The sequence below is a fragment of the Sceloporus occidentalis genome, unplaced genomic scaffold (assembly GCF_023333645.1).
Source record: "Sceloporus occidentalis isolate IW3139 unplaced genomic scaffold, rSceOcc1.0.p SCAF_6, whole genome shotgun sequence".
Lineage (NCBI taxonomy): Eukaryota > Metazoa > Chordata > Lepidosauria > Squamata > Phrynosomatidae > Sceloporus > Sceloporus occidentalis.
Window position 1 is genome coordinate 128260540 of NW_028316986.1, and position 14796 is coordinate 128275335.

General features: G+C 38.1%; 1 protein-coding gene across 2 annotated transcripts in view; it reads left to right on the forward strand.

The window, feature by feature from the left end:
- The window catches only part of LMBRD1 (LMBR1 domain containing 1), an 82151-nt gene that overhangs the window by 40807 nt on the left and 26548 nt on the right, over positions 1-14796 (forward strand). For both annotated transcript variants that reach the window (XM_089530986.1, XM_089530987.1), the window contains exons 8-11: positions 5781-5906; positions 6303-6455; positions 11633-11697; positions 12873-12975. In XM_089530986.1, coding sequence (XP_089387112.1) covers positions 5781-5906; positions 6303-6455; positions 11633-11697; positions 12873-12975 — 447 coding nt within the window. The remainder of the gene's footprint in view (positions 1-5780; positions 5907-6302; positions 6456-11632; positions 11698-12872; positions 12976-14796) is intronic.

A 14796-nucleotide genomic window follows, 5' to 3' on the forward strand; every position in this document is an offset into this window, starting at 1 on the left:
GCCAACAAGCCTCGAAGATATTCCCCGGAATGTTTTACCAAAATTCCTGGGATTCCCCAATATTTATTTATTATTATTCAGTCAAAATCCCTGAAAAGAAATTAATTCAATTCCATGTATTCCGGGGAATTCCACGGAAATTGGCAACACTGGTGAGACCTGAGCAGGGCAGTTCATGACAAAGGCTTTTGGTGACCAGGGTCTCCATAAGTCAAAGATAACTTGACAAGAAATAACAAAATTGCCAAGGAAAGAACCTACATTCATGAAGGCTACCTTTTTCCTATGTCTGTTAGTTTGGAAGAAGAAACCACATACCATATGTTCATAACAGAAAATACATCATCATTGCCTCTAAAAGTGAACTTAGGTAGTGATTTTTGACAGATTGTAATCATAAGAAGAGAGAACATCAGCATGCATAAGAGGACTTCCAAATTTGCAGAAGTACTCTCTCTTTTTGAGGTGGGATCAAAAACACCTCAGTGAGGACTGAAGATGGTTACTGTTCATAAAATGCTTAGTAGATGGACAGAAGAATAGAATGGTGCATTGCAGGCATAATGGCTGCCAGGTTGCAACACTAATTATCAGTACTATTGTCTTTTCTATTTATTTGTTTATATTTGTTGCTTGTGAGACAACTAGAAACAGTGTAGGTCTCTGGAGCCCTCCTCTGATACACAGGAAACATTATCTAGACCCCTATTTGACTTCTAAGATTGTACCCAGAAAGTTTGGAAGCTGCTTGTTATTTTGTTTTTGTTTTTTTAATGAAACTGGTCATTTTCAAGAAACTGACTTCTGGCTCAAAACTAATCTGTGCATTTCTGTAGAACCAAGAACTGACCCTGGTCTGTCTTTAAGTGATTGTTTATTCATGCTAACCTTTTGTTTGTTACACTGATTATATGCCATTTTGCATTACCGAAAAAACTGCTAATTTAATACATTGTTTCAGTGAGAGCCAGAAATACTGTCCCAGTCTTCATTATTCATATTGGTCACTGGGTCACCTTCTGTTCTTGTGCAATGCAGTTTATCTTCTGTATTGACAAAGTACCATCTATTTTGCCTATGGCAAACAGTGAGACATCCAGATAGGACACATGTTTTAGGATGACACCTTGTAGTTTACTGTTGTAGATGAGTTTTTTAGATGCCAATGAAAAACTTTCCTTCTAGCAAAATGTCAAACTGAAAGGTCATGGGTCAGTGCTAGCTAGAAGTCTTGTCCTTCTTTTACCCACTGCAAGCTATGTGTTGAAGCTACTGTGGTACTATCCCACATGAAGCAGTGTGCATTCACAAGCTCTCAGTAAGTTAATTTCCCCACACAAATTTTCACATTAAACTCTGAAATGGATAATAAATATCAAATGAGGAAATATTAGTCATTGGTCACATAGTCCCACTTCCTTAGTTTTGTAATTGTTTTGTCCTAAGGGTAACAGAATTTTTGAAGTTGCACCTACAGTGGCTCTTCGTGCTGCCAAGAGATACAGTTCACAGCTTGCCCTACATAAATTTATCCGTCTCCATTCTTAGTCTTTGTTTTAGGTATTACTTCCCATGGGCTCATTTGCCCAGAAAGCTACTTGTAGAAGCAGTATAGTACAACTTACATGGGTTGTCTCTTAGGAGCTTTTGATAGAAGACCTAATTTGGATTGCGTGGGACCAAGAACACTACGCAGACTGTCATACCTTTTTAATTATGTCTAAGAATTAATTCCTTGGACATATGTGCCTTTGTGGCCACTTAGCATAGTGCAACTCAGTTCTGCTGTGGCTGAGGCAATTGTTTTATATGCTAAAATAGGAAGATGCTTAGTTTTGTCTTCTAAATTAGTAAATAGCAAAATATTACTGCTCTATCAGACTTAGTCCTATCCTAGTTCAGCATGCTAGTGCATAAATAGCATATGAGACTAGTACGCACTTGCAGGTGACATAAATGTGGTGTAATCCTTTGTGACAGGTCCTTTCTCCCAGGTTGACTCTGCAGTTCCACCCCTAGGGTGGAACTCACTATGCTCTTGTTCCCTCAGTTCTCCTCATTCTTGGATTTGGGTTTCTGGGCAACCAGATGACCTCAGTTTGGACATGTTTGCATGTTAGCTTTGTATTATTTATGGTAAGTGAACATCCCTTGATTTAGGGTGTCAGGAGACAGTCTGAGTCAGAGTTAACAGAAATAACAAGAGAATCAATGAACTTTATTATATCCTGTTGAAAAGTAAATGGTTTCATGAGTTCCAGTCTTGGTTCCAAACATCTAACAGTGTTCAACCTGAGTTATATCAGACCTTTTCCTTTAAACAGTTCAGACACCCAGTACACATTCACTTTGAATTGACTCTTTTGACTCATCCAACTCTCAACTGTGAATCCTATTTCTCTTCTCCCTGGGACACATACACACTCCTGCTTTTATACTTTCTAATCTCCCACAGTCCCCTTCAGTTTCTATGAACCATGATTGGCTGCCTTGAAGCCAGTTCTGCCTAGTACCTCCTTCACATATCTGTTTAAAGCATCCAAATTGGTGACAACCACTATACTTTGTGGTAGTGAATTCCATAATTAGACTTAAGTGCTGTGTGAAGAAATACTTCCTTTAACCTGTCCTCAGTTGCTCACTGATCAATTCTGTATACGATCCTGAGTTTTAGTAGGAGAGAATGTATGATGTATCATTTTATACTTGGTTTCTTATCCCCCTTACTTTCTTTTGAGGCTAAATGTCATAATTTTTACTTTCAGAGGAGTTATGCACACCCTTTCTTCAAGCTGTTGATCTTTACCATACATAGGACGTATTATTATATTTACTGACTTGCCTTGTAAAATGGGTTAGATGTGCATAAGTGTGAACCACTTCACATTTGTTTTTGTACCTCCCATGCTGTTGTTTCTCATGTACCTACTTTTCCTTTTACCAAACATTAGCACAAACCTTTAAAAGTTTTAAGCAAATTCAAACATGGATTTGCTGATGCAACCTATTGTTCTGCAAACATTATTCTGCATTCTTTCCTGAATGTAAAAACATAGCAAGACTACTGCCTAGAAGCTGGCATACCTAATTCCAAATCACTACTGAATTGTGAAGTTTCTTGGATGACCTAGAGCCAGTCACCCTTTCTTAGACTAACCTGTCTTGTAGGATTGCTGTGAGAATGGGTTCTGGTGGTATTGAGAACTATTTATGCCTCACATGCTTCTTTGAAGAAAAGTGATATAATAATACAGTGATCCCTTGACTTAAGCGGGGGATCCGTTCTGGACCCCCCCCCCCACAAAAGCCGGAAAATGTGTAAGCTTGAGTCCCATTCAGTTGAATGGGGCTCGTGCTCACGGCACACGCGCCATTCACTCTCCTGTCGCACGGTTTCCGCATAAGCAGGAAGCCACGTATGGGGCACCAGCCTATAGCGCGGGCACACTGTACATACAACTGGAAGTCCATCTATGAACTCCAACAAGTTACAAAGGGTGCACTCTTACATTGAGGAATACAGTTTCCAAGGACATGTTGTGAACAATACTGCTGCTGCTGTGTGCCTTCAAGTCATTCCTGACTTTTGGCAACATTAAAGTGCACCTGTTGTGGGGTTTACTGGGGCTGAAAGTGTATGACGTGCACAAGGTAACTCAACGAGTTTCCATGGTTGAGCCGGGAATTAGACCCTGATCTCCCAATACTCAAACTATTATACCACTCTGGCTCTACTCCATAGTATATAAAATCTTGGAACAGCTTATAGGCACAGTGATTTCCCATTCTTAGCATTTTATACTTTTTTTTACTGAGGAAAAAGAAATCAGGAGGACCACACATAAACATGATAGCATGGGAAGGGTATGATACTCAAGTCATGCTACTAAATTCAGTGTTTGAACAAACTTTACATCACTCCTGAAATAACTTCTGGAAAAATGTCAGTGTAGAAGTTATAATAGTGTATATCTTCTAAATCGTAGTTTTTTGTGAGTTTTTTGGGCTGTGTGAAGATGCCAGCCAGAGATGCTGTTGAAACGTCAGAAATAAACTCTTTCAGAACATGGCCATGTAGCCCAAAAAACCCACAAAAAACTATGGATGCTGACTGTGAAATCCTTTGGCATCACATCTTTTAAATCCTTTCTGGGATTGTGTGTGTGTGTGTGTTGAGTTGAGGATTTTAGCTGGTACAAACACAAAACAAGACCAAATTTAAATCCATCCAATTCAACATTCCCATTAGTGACATAATATTTTCTTTTGGCTCAAAGGCCAATTGGTAGCAAGTATCTTCTGTACTGATTTCTCCTAGCTAAATTGCTTGGCTGAGCAATATTGACATCCATTATCGCTTTACCTGTTATCAGAAGGCTTGGTGGTGTATTCTGTACTCTGTTTTTTCTAGAAGTTTATTTCACTGCTTCATGTTATTCTGAGTTTGTGGGTCAAGTGCTACTCCCATTACTTGCCAGTTTTGCTTCAAAAACTCTTACAGTGCACCTGCATTTTACGCGGCATATGCTGAAAGTCGCACTGGAAAAGCCCCTCACACCCCGTAAGAAGTAATGCTGTGGAGCACCGCAGGCACGAGCCCCATTACTTCTAATGGGGCTCCAGTACACACGGATTTCCCCTTATGCAGAGGGATCCGGAACGGATCCCCACGTAAGGGGAGGGCCCACTGTACTCTTATTAAGCTAGAACTTTTCATTATGTTTGAAGAAGAGAATTCTGGCATAATGTACAATTACCGGCCCAGTGGGTTTTCATGGCCAAGCAGGGAATTGAACCCTGGTCTCCAGAGCTGTACTCCAACACTCAAACCACATGCCATTTCAGATTTTTTTAAAAAAAAAAATCATTTCACTTCACTTGAAGCCTTTATAATTTTGTTCATAAATTTAAATAACTGCAGTTCTCCAGGCTTGTACATTTTGGAAGCCAGACAACCATATTTTTCTTCTTTCTTGTTTCCTTGGATGCGCACAGATCTTTCCTTTTATAATTTCACATTTGTTTGCAACCCCCTTTTCCCAGTCTTAGAAATTAGATTGCACTTCAGCATTTAACCTTCATTGTGCAGTAGTTTTCCAAACGAACTATAAGCAATGATATTGCAAATGCCAATCTTTTGTTTCCCTTCTCTTGCCCCCAGTATTCATCAGTTTATTTCTGAGAGACTTGCTTATGCATAGCCTTGCATGGGGATTGTGCTTGTGTATCCCTTTTAAAACAACAACCACAAAGCAACCTTTTTTCATAGCACTCGATAAAATTTGTGTGGCTGACTGCAGATTTCTGAAAAGATACATTATCCTGTATAATCAGGTTAGCCTGAAGAAGAAGAGCCCTCCCTCCGGTCCATCTGCCTTGGTCCAGGCCTCAGAGGGAGAGAAGAATGCTGGACCTGATTCCCTTCCCCCCTCACCCTTCTCCTTTTGTGTCGTGTCTTTTAGATTGTAAGCCTGAGGGCAGGGAACTGTCTGATTAAAAATAATAATTGTAAGCCGCCCTGAGAGCCATTAGGGCTGAAGGGTGGGATATAAATACCAAAATAAGATAAAATAAAATAAAATAAAATAAAATAAAATAAAATAAATAAATAAATAATATTATATACATTGTGTTGCAGTGAGATAAATCTAGATAGAATGTGAGTTAGGATTTAATTAAATATTCTGAAGGTTTGATCCAGTGTACTGCTAATTCTTATCCATCTTAAGATGATTAATTAAAATCAATAGGTTCAATTAATGTGTTGTATTTCTCCACAGGCTTATGGCATGTCAGCTTTGCCTCTGAACCTAATAAAGGGGACAAGAAATGCTAGTTATGAACGTTTGGAAAACACTGAGGATATTGAGGAGGTGGAACAAAATATACAAAGAATTAAATCCAAGGTTTGATGCTGTTTTAAAACATTATTTAGAGAGACTTGGTTATGTGGTCTATCAAATAGTGTTTACCAGTCACTGTTAAAAAAAGGATTGGGGATGGAAGCCCCTAAAATTATGTATGATCTTCATAAATGAAATTACAAAATCTGAGTGAAACTAAAATAGCCCAGCTAAATCTTCCCATTTGCCATTAACCTTAACCATTAAACCTTTTACAGTTCTTGTTATGCAGGGTTTTGTTTTTGTTTTAGCTTTTTTGGATTGTTGATGGCAGTATTTTTAATTAGCACTGAAATGAAATTAGAACTGAATTCTAATTCTATGGCTTTGCACTAATTTAGTTAAAATTCAATATCTCATTCTTTTGGTTTACACATCCTTGCCTTTCCAAACCATTAGTGCAAAGATGGCCGTCCCTTGCCAATTCGGGATAGGCGCACATTGCAGCAACTAGAAGATAAGCTAAGAACCCTCCGAAGAAGAGGACGACGTCTGGAATATGTTGAGAAGAGCTGTTGGACGAAGTTCTGTGGAGCCATGCGGCCAATAAAGGTAAAGTTCTTCTGTATCTAGTACTTCAGAGAAACTTTCTATATGTAGCAGTGTCTTATTAAATTCATAATTGCTTAGAAATAGGGGACCAGGGCTTGCTTGGCTGTGCTGTTGCCACTGAACAAGAGGAGGAACAAAAAGGGCAGCACCTAGAGTGATTCATTCATTGAGCACCTAGAGTGATTGACAGTTCAGACATCTCCATCAGCTTAAGGGTACCTTGAGCCTGTGTTTGACTCTCTCCCATGCTATCTCCCATGCTGTACAGCAGATAAGATTTTGAAAATGAATGAAGTTGCTGTTTTGCCTTAAAGAGAATGAAATTTCTATGGATGATTGTAGCTTTAAAGTCATTGTTTGAATCTCAGCCCTTTTAATATTAGTGTTCTCACATGTATTTTTCAAGTTTACATGTCCAGAAGAAAGGGCATATCAGAAAATGCTACACTTCCATGTTCCTGCATTTCCAGGTTGTTTTGCAAGAAGAGTCTAGAGATTCTAGAAGATCCTGGGCACACTATGCTAATTAGTATGTGAGATGTAGCGAAGTGGTCCAATCTCTTGTTTCACCTAGAAAACATATATACATACAGAAACCCATCCAATGGGTTAATTCCTGTTGCTTGGAAGGCAAGAACCATGTGAGCTTTTTGGCACTATCATTTCCTTTCTTGACTTCTCTGATTCTTCCCTTTCCCAGCAAAGAATATAATATTATCTCCTCTCTTCTTATGCTTAGCTGAGTACCTCCTGTATTCTGTCTGGTGTTACCATTATATCTTCTATCATCTGCCCTCTTTATCTAAAAAACTAGTCCCCCCCCCCCCCAACAATGTTATTCTTTCTCTTTCTCCTTCACTGTTCTCAGTGTCTCCCATAGGGGACGTCAGCAAAAAGGCTGCTTGCAAGTTTACTCATGTTAGAATCGGAAGGAAAAAGCAGGTGAACAAAAATGGCAACATGCTTATCGAGAAGCAGAAATCTAACTCTAAATTATCTCCCGAAGAGCTTTCTTTATATCAAACAAACAAACACCCTTTAATCCTCCCCCTAGTAATTCCTGTTTTGGCTGTTGCTGAAAAAGGAAAATGCAACCCACTCTGCCACAATACCCACCCTAGTAGATACTGAGGTTCCGGTATCTTCTGGCAAAACTTAGGTGCTCTCTTTCAAAATGATTGTCAGCCTGTTAAAACTCTTAGTGCCACTTTTTAAATAATTGATCAGGGAATGATAGCAGCAGCAACCACCCAAGGGTACAAAAGGAGAACTTAGAATAGATGGAGGTGTCATCTAGTCCAAAAGAAACAAATGCAATTTTGCTTCACCAAACTTCCATGAGTCAGTTAAGGGCTTCCCCTGGAACCCTGCAGATCAATATCTACTTGCTTCTTAATGTCTTACATATTTTATCCTAGTGATTAGAAGCATGTGCATCCAGATGGTGTTAGACTGAAAATCACATCACCCCTAGCCAGTGTTGAGGAATGCTTGGAGTTGCAATTCCAAGAGCATCTGGAGGGCTATATAATCTCTACCCCTGCTTTACCCCAAATTATTTTGTGCAACAAATTAAGGATTTATTACATATATTTCAGGGGAAGTACTGAAAAAGAGAATAAAAATCGACCTATAAATTAAATAGGCATGTTTCTTCTTCTTCTGAGTCCTGATTTCCTTTCTAAGAGCAATGAGAGGAAGACAGGCCCTAAACCATCTCATAGAACCAGACACTTCATGTATTTCTGTATTTATTCATCTGAAAAATCGAATTAATTATTTGGTAATTACTTACTAAATAAAACTTTTCTGTATCTGCCGAAGACTTATGTTCCTGGAATGCAGTTAGTCTGTACATTACAAAGACTAAATTCTCTCTCAGTTGCAAATGACTACTTCCAAGTATCTGCTCAGGGAACCAAATAATGACCAAGGGACTTCAGTTTAGGGCCCATTCTCTGAGCCTCCTGATTAATTCAATGTGGAATAGTTTCACGCCTTCAGCTATTCAACAATTTTGGTTGTGTACTTTTATTCTTTAAGGCCATGTCATTTCTAGGTTTATATCTTGGAGCTCAGCATCCATTGCATGTTTTTTCATATCCATTATAATAGATATGTTTTCAATTATTTTAAATTTTATACATACATTTAATTTTTTTTGCATTTTTATCTCTATGTACTTTTACTTTTATCTTTTTTTAAAATTGTAAACAACTTTGAATCCTGGCTTTAGGGAATAAGAGGAATGTAAATAGATACAGTGCAATAAAGTAATGCATCTTTGGTAAATATTGGCTTTCTGATCAATTTATTGTGCATTTAGTTCCCTCTGGGTTTGCAGGTTCAATACATACAGAATATTTCAGATATGCTTCACTATATTTCTGCCTTTTTTATAGTTGAAAAATATGGTTCAGAAATGTAGCTAAAAGCAAGAAGTGGAAAATGGAGGCATTCTGATGCAATGCAATAGGTAACGGCGACACACTAGTTCTTGATTCTTACCTGGAAGTAAATTATCTTGATGGATTTGGATACCAGGCCCCCCAAAATAAGTTTTGGCGTGCAGTCACTGACAATTGTTCAGTGCCATAGGGTGAGATTCTATTTAGCACCTGTATAAACTGACTTGGAAAAAGGAGCAAGATTTATAGTTGAAGTTACTGATAAAATTGGACAAATAGTGGATCAAATTAAGATGAGTAGACAGCTGGAGAAATGTGTGAACAGACCTGTAGGATGAACAAATAAGCAACAAATTGAATTTAGTTCTGGAAAAGTATCAATACATGAATGCGGAGAAGTGAAGGTATGCAGCAGTACATAGAAATAAAAGATGTGTGACACTAAGGATGTAAACCTGCATAAACAGGATTACAGCGTTAAAAATACACTGCTGCTTTGTAATGTGGACTATGTGTAGCCAAGATCCTTCTAACATACCTGAGTTTAATTGCTGTCAGAAAAATGTTTCTTCACCCTAAAAATAACATGCCCAAAGGCATATAGACTTTATACAACTCATAGTTTGAAGATGATTTGTAGTATCCTGATTGCTTTGTTTTGAACACCCAGGTTAAATTTTGTTTGCATCCAAACAACGAAAATGAGATGTAAAGACTTCCGTTTGCCAAATTAGATTTGTTATGCTTTCCGTGGGCTCAGAACCAAATGTTGCTACCCTGTTATGGCCCTTTGCCGACAGACATCACCCTTGAAGGCCTTATGGATCCCCTTTCCACTCCTGCTGAGCTGGATGTGACCCTTGAGACCACCTTTTTCCAAGAGCTGCCACCACCTGGTGAATTAATGTCCTGATCCTCCCCCTTAGCGGCTAAGTAATCTATAGGTACTTCCCCTTGCCAACTTAGGCAAGAAGTAGCTGAGCCAAAGGCATGTGCAAAGGTTCTTTAAAGAAAAGCTTTATTCTAACTAAGGAATTCCTGAGCAAAGGATATCACTACATGTAGGACCCCTTGTCCTCTAGGCACAGAGAAATGTAAGTTACAGAATACAGTCATTTCAGCCAAGCCAGTAAAATAACCAGAAATCCTAATGTATATGTTCCTAATCTTACTTAAAGCTCAGATGGGATTTGTAGTCCTTAATGTTTCTGGATGCTGGGAGCCTTGACCCCTATGGCCATCTGTACCAGCTCTTTGTGATCTACCTCAGGGCATACTGCCCCCAAAGGCAGACAAGGGAGGACCTAAGCCTTGTGTTCAGAAAAGCTTTTTAAAATCTCCCTTCAGAAGCATCTTGATGATTCGTGCTTCTATCTCAGCTCACCCATCTCATTGGTCAGTCAACATCTCATCAGCAGTGATGTAAACCCAGATTAGAATGCACCGCCCCCCAACATTTAACCCTTTGTTGTCTGGGAAGAAGTCTTATAAATGGCAGACCCCATTTATCACAAGGTTTCTAAGCAACATCTTGTTCTTATTATTTACTATTAAGTCAGCTTCAGTTTATGGCAAACCTAAGAATGAAAGACCTCCATGAGTCCTAGTTATCAACAGGATTTGTACACTCAGGGATGTGGCTTACTTTATTGAATCACTCCATCTATCATAGAGTCTTCCGTTTTTCCTACTGCCTCCTGCTTTACTGTGTGTTATTTTCTTGTCCTTTCCTGGTCTGTCCAGAATACAATAGCCTTAGTTTAGGCATTTTTGGCTTCCACCAAGAGTTCAGACATTTTTTCAGAGAACCATTTATTTGTCTTTTTTATCAGTGAATGGTTATCTGTAGAACTCTCCTGCAGCACCACATTTCAGATTTGCTTCCTGTCAGTTCTCTGCTCTGTTCTGCTTTCCCAATTATACATACAATTTATTTTAATGTTTCATTGGTTCACTTGTTTAGTGGATATCACAGGCATTCTTGGGCACCATAAATATTTGAGCTGAATTTTTTTAAAAAAAAAATTAACATGGATATTCTGATTTCTGATTGATAAACAATTGAGAATAAAAGTGAGCACTTTAATCACTATGCTTGAAAAATCACTATGCTGAAAAATGAACTTGTAAATAGATCTTGCATTGTGGTCTAATCTCTTTTGTAAATAAATAAATCTTGTGTTTTCAATCACTGAGAGAAAATTGCTTTTAAAAAATCAGGATTGCCAAACAGATAAGCAACACTTTAGTCACTGTGACATAGTAAACCTTTTTAGAGCTTGAAAAGTTGTATTTAAAAGTGCCCTTTCAATTCTGTTTTCCCCCTAAAAGATATAAGTGTCTTCTTCCTATGAATTAAAAATAGTTTACAAAGCAAACCTGTTTTAAATGAGTGACTGTTTGTGCTAGGAGTCACATATGTGGATAGAAAGCCTTTGCGTGTGTCATATAGCAAAAGAGGTATTTTAGCCATAATATGTAACATTACTGCTTAATTTATTTGCCTAGTATCACGTTTACACCCTTTTCAGAAGTTGTCTTTCAAGTTTTGTCTTCTTGCTCACTTTTATTTTGAGTGGGATTAAGAACAGTTTCTGCTGTTTGTGGAGGGCACAGAAGTGGGTATCGTGTAGAATGGGGAAAAATTAAAACATATGGAGGAGCATTTCCCAATAGATTTCTTCAATTCATCTCCTTAACTCGTTGCAATATATCAGTAGCTTTGCTAAGCCGTTTCTTTTTTTAAAAAAATCATTTGTATTTTTTTAGATTGCATGGGGAGTATTCTTCATCCTTGTGGCTCTGCTTTTCACAATTTCTCTCTTCTTGTCAAAGTAGGTATATAATGTGCAGCATATTTTGAAAGATAGTTGCATGAAATGAAATTATTTGTAAGGTTAAAAAAATATACTAGCCTTCAATGTGACATAGGTTCTGGTTTAAACCAGAATTCAATTAAGTAAATGTTTATTTACACATCAGTAAATAAGAGATAAGTTTATTTTCCCACCAAATTTCCCCTTAAAGTAATATATAGTGTTCCTAAACCACTAATTGACAGCACTGCATGTTGAGTTCGTTATGATCTTTATATGTATTGAAGTATAATATTTGGTGTAAAACATGCAGAAATGGAGGCTGACAAACTAAAGAGAAATGTACAAGTGTTTCTTGACTGTAGACCAATTTCTAGCAAGCCATTCCTGGTTTGCTTGCATTATGGAGATGATGAATATATATAGTTGGACAGCTGTTAGCTATGAAAAGGTGACCTAGAATTTGCAGCCAGTTCAGTTTTTAAAACAGATGTCAGTGATATGATGAGCATAATTCTGCCTTGACAGAAAAATATGGGATGCTGTGGAGGTGCGTGGGTTGCAATAGATAATATGTTAGTACTAGAGTGCAGACTTTGAAAATCAGAGAATTCCTGTAATGAAAAAATACTGCTCAGCAACGTTTTGGGTTTCAGGGTCTTTCAAAGTCCATGATTGCTCACACTAATAAGGAACTGAGATTATTCAGAAAGAAAAAGGAAGGGATCTAGCAGCAAATTAATGATGAGGACGCATGATATGTACATGGAAAGGAAGCATTCAGTTATTTATGAAAGGGTATCTGGAATGTACCTAGAAGTTTGGATTTTTGCTCCTCCACAGCTGAAAAGATGAAATTGGTATTGTTTCAAGGCCAACTGAAATGAGTAAATAATACAGAAACTCATCCCAATGATGATACTAAACTTAAATTATATTTTAATAACTATCTGTTTTAATATTGTAATAATTTAATTCCTTTTTAATATACTTATTATTTATTTATTTATTTTAAATTTTATTTTATTTTTATGTTTTTAATTGTATTGTTTTTAATGCTGTGAAGCCACTCTCAGTCCCAGTCCTGGGAAAAGAGTGGGATACAAATAAAGTGTTGTATGGAATAGATGTGTGAATAAATGCAGAGGGAAGGAAAGAGAAAAAATAAATTGTTATTTCTCACATTACTACAGCCTGGATAAGGCACTACATTCAGCTGGGATAGATTCTGGATTTGTAATCTTGGGAACTAATTTAACCAACCCACTGAATATGCTGCTACCTGTTCTGCAAACTGTAAGTAAAAGATAATAGGCAATGATGAATGCTGCATATAGAAAATGATTACTGTTTTTTCATTTAAAGGAAATTGTGGAGTTTAATTCTGCAGTATAATTTTTGGATTTAATGTTTAAAACATATCAACATATGTTCTTTTAAAAATTCACATTGAGTAGCATATGGGACAATGATTTCTGCTGACATTATATTGAACTTGGAACATAGGAGGTTTCAGACTTTCACTAGTTTTTATTTCTGAGTTTCATACTTCTTATGGACCTACCAAAAGTATCCACACTCCTTTGACTTTTCTACATTGTATTGTGTCACAACCTGGAATTGAAATGGATTTAATTACCATTGATACCACTTGATGTAAACTGACCTGAATGAATTCCACTCATTTCATACATGAAATTTCTAGATACATTTCATTCCCCCTCCCCCTTCATCTAGATTTTAAAAAAGAGTTGGGGTTAGGGTTTTTCTTTATCTAGATAAGAAAGAAGTGATAAACTATCTTCAGAGCATAATTTTTGCAGCTAGATGTTTCTTTTGGGAAATACAGTGGCTTAAACAATTTTATTAGTCTCATCTACAGTAGACTAAATGAATTAATGGTAACTTGGTAAATCTGCACTTAGGTAAATTGCACTGATTCAGTGGGTCTGCTATAGTTGGAACTAACAATATGATTCAGGCTGATAAATAAAATTCTGCCTATATTTGAACATCTTGCTGAAATGGTTAAGTTAGAATTTTGAAATTAGATTGTATGTTGCCAATGTGCTTGATCCAGATGGCTTCCATTTTGTTTTTGAAGCAATCTTGATCATACAACTCAAATATAGCTTCAGTATTTGAAGGACCATTTGTGAACACATTAGCATCTCTGTTATTTTAGGTCTTCATTGGGGATCCTACTCCTGGTGCCTCACTCTCAGAATATAGATGAATGTTGACCAGAGAGCACCTTCTCTGTAGTGATGCCTCACATGTGACATTTGCTCCTTGGGGTCATACCCAGTAATTTTTAGAAAACTATGAAGTCTATATTATTCTTCTGAATTCTGTATGGTTATTCTTTCTTTTGCCATATATTTGCTTTTGCAGCGTGTTAAGGATATTACCTTTAATAATGTTTTGTCTTTGTTTCCTGTTTGTGAACTTCCTTGAATATTTTGTCATGAAATATCTAAAGTATGAATATCTAAAATAATATTTCCCAGCATTGAATTTCATGTAGAACTAGTGCATGAAATCTTGCTAACCCAATAAATCCAAGTTTGAATATGTGAAGATCTACAAGTTCTAGGTCTGTAGAACATGTGTAGCAGACTCCTGAAATTCATTCAGCCTGGGGGGAGTGAGGGGGCGGGTCCAACACCATCGGACCTGCCCTGAAGAGGCAGAGCCCTCCCTCCATGGCCAACTGTCATCATTCAGCCTGGGGGTAGTGAGGGGGCGGATCCAACACCATCGAACCTGCCCCGAAGAGGCAGAGCCCTCCCTCCACGGCCAACTGTCATCATTCAGCCTGGGGGGAGTGAGGGGGCGGGTCCATCACCATCGGACCTACCCCGAAGAGGCAGAGCCCTCCCTCCACGGCCAACTGTCATCATTCAGCCTGGGGGGAGTGAGGGGGTGGGTCCATCACCATCGAACCTGCCCCGAAGAGGCAGAGCCCTCCCTCCACGGCCAACTGTCATCATTCAGCCTGGGGGGAGTGAGGGGGCGGGTCCATCACCATCGAACCTGCCCCGAAGAGGTAGAGCCCTCCCTCCATGGCCAACTGTCATCATTCAGCCTGGGGGGAGTGAGGGGGTGGGTAGGGGC